The sequence below is a fragment of the Triticum aestivum genome, chromosome 7D (assembly GCF_018294505.1).
Source record: "Triticum aestivum cultivar Chinese Spring chromosome 7D, IWGSC CS RefSeq v2.1, whole genome shotgun sequence".
In the NCBI taxonomy this organism is placed as follows: Eukaryota; Viridiplantae; Streptophyta; class Magnoliopsida; order Poales; family Poaceae; genus Triticum; species Triticum aestivum.
This window is the reverse complement of record NC_057814.1, coordinates 65,045,306-65,050,441: the sequence shown is the minus strand read 5'-3', so window position 1 is coordinate 65,050,441 and position 5,136 is coordinate 65,045,306. Positions and strand designations below refer to the sequence as shown.

Sequence of the window (5,136 nt, the reverse complement as noted above, 5' to 3'; positions counted from 1 at the left end):
CATGCCAGTTTGAAAATGCGGTCAAAACGGCGGGCATTACCGTTCGTAGCTAGGGGTTGAATCTTGGAAAACTTTTGATGTATCTCTGATAAAATAGATAATTTTGTACCTAAAAAAATTTGTTGCAAAAAATAAAGAGCAAACTATGTGACGGTTGTAGTTCAAATTTGACTTGTTTTCTGCTGAATCGGCAGAAATTTGTCAATTTGATGGGAGGCTGATAAAAAGTTTTTAACACACAAGCACCTGGTTAATTGGACATAAATATGGTCTAATATTTTTGAAAAAATGATGCCATTTTGCAATAAATATTTGATAGGTTCGTTACATTGGTGAAAAAAATAAGAGAAACAAAAGAAGAAACACAATTACCTGCGCTTAATTCTCATTGGTGGAGACGTTTGTGCCATGGATCGATGACATGGCACAGATCCATCCATCCATCCATCTATCTCCTCATACCACATCCATCCACCCATCCACCCCTAAAAAAAAATCATTCATCAGCTCCACCCCGCCGCAAACCCCTCTCTGTCTCCACCCCTCCTCCCTTCCCCTTCCAGATCGCCGCCGCCGCCGCATCCCCATCAGCTCCACCGGCGAGCCCTCGCATCCATGGCCTCCCCCACGCCCTTCCTCACCGCATCGCCACCCGGACCCCCTCCCTTCCTCACCGCATCGCCACCCCAAGCCTCCACCGATGGAACCCTAACCCTACCCCAGCGACAACAGCGTCGCGGCTGGCTTGCTCGCTGGCGCGTGCATGCGTGCTTCGATGCGCGACGCCCTGTCGAGCTGGCCGGCGGCGGCGAGGGCGGCAACAAGGGCCCGGGGCAGGGCGGTGGCGCCGTTCGTGCAGACTAGGCACCGCTCCTCCGGCAAGGTGCTCGGCGAGGAGGAGAAGGCCGCCGAGAACGTAGGTATAACGCCCCCGCCCCGTCCCCCTCCCTCCCTCCTCCCGCCCCGGCGCGAGACGGCTCCTCGTGGATGCGATGCGGTGCGACTCCGTCTCGTCTGGTCCGTCCCGCGCGTCTTGGGCTAGGGTTCCGGGCGCGATCCGCACTTGATGATTCTTGCCATAGGATTTACTGCTAGTAGTAATGAATGAATTGATGAATGAGTCTTGCTGACTGTGAAGCGCTTGCTCGCTCCTGTTGCTTTCAGTGACGACTGATGACTATCTGCTCTAGGATTTACTACTCCTAGTACTGACCGACTGGTTGAATGAATGAACGAGTCTTGCTTGGTGTGAACTGGAACTAGCAGCTCCGAGGAGGGGGGCTGCCATGGGCCATGGCCATGTTGCTGTTGCTGCTAGTGCCAAACCGAATCTGGTTCTTGCGAGGGTCTCCCAGCCGATTTTTTAACCAGAAAAGATGGAGGCCGCCTTTGCTTTTCGCACTTTGGTGGCCCTAGGAATTGTATCCCCTCCCTAAAACCCTCTCCAAAGGCTTTTTTGTGCTCTGCTCTTGGTGCTCAGTGGCCTGAAAGCAGATGACACTTTCTCTGCCCCTGCCTAAATATATATATGCTCTTGCTAACCACAGTGCAATGTACCACTGCCTTTTGGGGTGGAATTTATTCAGTCATGTAAAACCTTTTGGGCATCATTATTGCAATTTGTACCGTTTTGCAATTATTCGAAGCATGTACATGGGATTTTGTTGGTCATCCGATCATTTCGGTGAGTTATTCTTCAAGTGGCGCAATTTTACCTTTTGCTTTCTTTCTTCAATTGTTCGTTGATGCTGATATCCCTCTAGTTGCTCTTGAGTACCATCTAGGTTCGTGGATTTCCTGCTAGTTGCGTATCTGCACTTCACTGTACGTACGTCGTGTTGGATCTCAGTCCAGAATCCAGATCCATAGCTTGTATTGCAACTAATGTGTCATGCGTTCTGTGGCAGCAGCAGCTAGCAGGAACAATCCTCTTGCCGGCAACTAACTGCATGTATGCCTCTGCTTTGGTCTTACTGCATGTCAGCTCGGTTGTGTCCGTTGACGCAGTGTAGCTCTTCTGTTCGTGTAGATTTGGGGTTGGGGAGGGGGGATCTTTGCCAACTTAAATTACTTTTATGTGCTCATCGAATTGGATGGTTGCTCTGGTGTGAATCATACTAGTATGCACTAGCAGCAATCTGTCAATGTTTGCTACTGGAAAATCCTCAATATCTTTTCCAGTTATGCTTGCTGCTAAGGAATGGTTGCTCCTTTCATCATTGTGGTCGCCCGTGTTGTATCATCATCAGATCCTGTGTCTATATTTTGTCTTGCTCGATGAGTTATCCAGCAATACCAGTGCATCGTAGAAAATTATCATAGATCCTGGCTGTAACCTGCTTTCGTGCTTGTGACTTTGGCCTGCATGATTTTGTGGGGATGTGGTACCAGACTAGAGGGTAGAGGCTGACGATTTCTTGCTGTTTCAGTCAAGTGTTGTTCTCTGTGGAGTTGTGCCTCCGGTGCGCTCTTCGGGCTGCTCGGAGCCATGCTGTCAGAGCTCTTCATCAACTGGGCCATCTACACCAACAAGGTGGGTGCATCTCCTGCCACTGCCCTCTCTTTAAGGACACAGCCACTCCAAGCGGAGGGGTTAGCTCAAGCGATAGTAAGTTTCTAGTATTCTCTACCGTCTTGATGTGGCTTGTTTACCTCGTCCTTGCTACACTTGATCGCATTATATGATTTCTGCTCGAGGATCTGATAGAGATGGTTCGTTCAAAGTAGTAGAGTATATGATTCATGTTTTGTTATAGTTTGTTTGTTTGTCCCAGTCCTCTGTTTCATGGCTGCTATGTTTCCTTTCCTAATCGCATTGCACATAATTTTGGTACTCAAAATGTGACGGTATTCAGTCAATTTCAATCCCTGTCGCAGTCCAACAGGCATTGCTTTGTTGTTGGACACTGGTAATTAAGAGAGAGCGTTGTATACTCTCTGATTATTTGTCTAGTGATTGCCTGAAGCATCTATCTTACTAGCTTTTAGAATGGAGAAACTCGTGTCATTTCATATATGATCTGAATGAAATGATTAGGACTTGTTGCAGTGGATTTATTTGATACTATATATTGTACTAAAGAAACAACATATGTGCTCCTGAAACGTACTACGTTCTTGTCTGCTACATGTTCCCATTTAAGCTACGTGCCCGATTTAAATTTCGACAATGGTTTGTTTTGCATGCTTACCTGTTTAGTAAACTTGGTGCCATGCTTATTTCATGTAGCTAATAGTAACCTGCAAAAAAATTGTAATTGCCAAGATTGATTTGTTCTGCTTGCCTGCTACAAACTTTTCAAATAACTACTACTTAATTAGTAGCATGTAGACTGGATTATTATTTTGTCAACATTCTATTCCAGAGATATATACAAAAGCATGTGCTGGCCATCCCATGTAGCAATCACTGCTAGTCTGTATTGAGCAAACAGTGCACCGCACTGTAGCTATCCTCGTGCAGCAGCTACCTCCCGGGCCGCGGGTGTGCGTCGTGTGCAGTTTAGATTTGCCAGTCTTTCTTTCAAAATTTCAGGTGTTGTATTAGTATCATGATGTTAGCTTCTTGAATTCTGCTACTAGGACATCTATTCTTGAATAGTTTGCTTATAAAGTTTCCTAGTCATTCAGAACCAACTGCAATATATTGATGGACATAGTACTCTGCTCATGTGTACATCTTTCTTTAAATGTCAGGCTAACATGGAAAGTGCTATGGAACAAGAGGTACCAGAAGGTGAAGAACCAAAGAGTGGTGTTGCTGTTGTTGCTGACCTTTTCTCACTAAAGAATGGCCCTCCAGCAGATTCCCTCACTGGCTGTGTTGTTTTGATTGGTGCCATCTTATGTTACTGGTTACTAGTGCACAATATGGACATGTGCCATCTTATGAACATGGGGTAATAATACTAAGCTACTGGTTGTGTTATATTGGTTGGTGCATCTTATGAACCTATGGCGTAATGATACTGCTGGGCCTAACTTATTGAAATCCTGGAGAATTATATTATTATTATCATCATTATATTCTCATGTGTTGGCTGACTGCCAAATTGCCCAATGTATTTTTGTTTTTGAGATATTGTTGGTTGTTGTTGGTCACCCTTCAATAAGGGCTGGATTGAAAAAACTAAATTGTGTGTGTGGGTTGGACCGTTTCAAGGCCATACATAGTTTTTTTTATGAAAAAAAATCAAAATGTTTTTGTTGGGTAGATAAAAGGGCTGGCTTAGTTAATGATGGATTAAATAAATGGGTTGCACACCACAGCCAAAGAACTGATCTGTTGGGCTCAGCCCATGCTTGTGGCCCAAAAGTAAATTTAAAAGTGGGCTGAATTATTGGGCTCAACCCATTAAAATAACTGATTTGGACCAATCCTACATGGCATCCATGTCATCGCATGTGCCACGTTGGCTCGGCCACATCAGATCCTACGTGGTCTAGGCTCATTAGTAGTGACCATAATTTTCGTCAAAGATTTGACGACCAAAATTTTGGTCTTGGGCGGCCATGACCAAAACTCCAGAGAAGGTCACGTTTGTTCGTTCTTGACGGTCAACTGTTGACCTTCCAAATTTGGTAAAAAAAAGGTCAATAAACGAAAACAATGACAAATTAATGACCAAAATGGGGAGTCATAATTGGCTGTATTTCTTGTAGTGATCACAAGCACAAGATGATGATGGCCATATGATATCACTTATATTGATTGCATGTGATGTTTATCTTTTATGCATCTTATTTTGCTTTGATAGACGGTAGCATTATAAGATGATCTCTCACTAAATTTCAAGATAAAAGTGTTCTCCCTGAGTATGCACCATTGCCAAAGTTCGTCGTGCCGAGACACCACGTGATGATCGGGTGTGATAAGCTCTACGTCCATCTACAACGGGTGCAAACCAGTTTTGCACACGCAGAATACTCAGGTTAAACTTGACGAGCCTAGCATATGCAGATATGGCCTCGGAACACTGAGACCGAAAGGTCGAGCGTGAATCATATAATAGATATGATCAACATAGTGATGTTCACCATTGAAAACTACTCCATCTCACGTGATGATCGGACATGGTTTAGTTGATTTGGATCACGTGATCACTTAGATGATTAGAGGGATGTCTATCTAAGTGG

The 5,136-nt window shown here is 44.7% G+C and overlaps 1 protein-coding gene across 6 annotated transcripts; it reads left to right on the top strand.

The window, feature by feature from the left end:
- Nucleotides 1–401: 401 nt before the first annotated feature.
- LOC123167590 (uncharacterized protein DKFZp434B061) lies at nucleotides 402–4,032 on the top strand. Of its 6 annotated transcripts, none has more exons than XM_044585422.1 (3): nucleotides 402–916; nucleotides 2,430–2,608; nucleotides 3,697–4,032. In XM_044585422.1, the coding sequence occupies exons 1-3, from the start codon at nucleotides 417–419 to the stop codon at nucleotides 3,699–3,701; spliced, it is 684 nt and encodes a 227-aa protein (XP_044441357.1). In that variant the 5' UTR covers nucleotides 402–416; the 3' UTR covers nucleotides 3,702–4,032. The 6 variants fall into 6 exon arrangements, with proteins under 6 accessions (XP_044441357.1, XP_044441362.1, XP_044441361.1 ...); XM_044585427.1 differs by having other exon boundaries at nucleotides 475–916; nucleotides 2,430–2,533; XM_044585426.1 differs by having other exon boundaries at nucleotides 478–920; nucleotides 2,430–2,533.
- The last annotated feature ends 1,104 nt before the right edge of the window (nucleotides 4,033–5,136 follow it).

Excerpts from the sequence above, each read along its gene's own strand:
- LOC123167590 (XM_044585422.1), top strand. The coding sequence starts at position 417 with ATGACATGGCACAGATCCATCCATCCATCCATCTATCTCCTCATACCA. Across the intron at positions 917-2,429 it reads AGGAGAAGGCCGCCGAGAAC|TCAAGTGTTGTTCTCTGTGG; the intron begins GTAGGTATAACG and ends TTGCTGTTTCAG.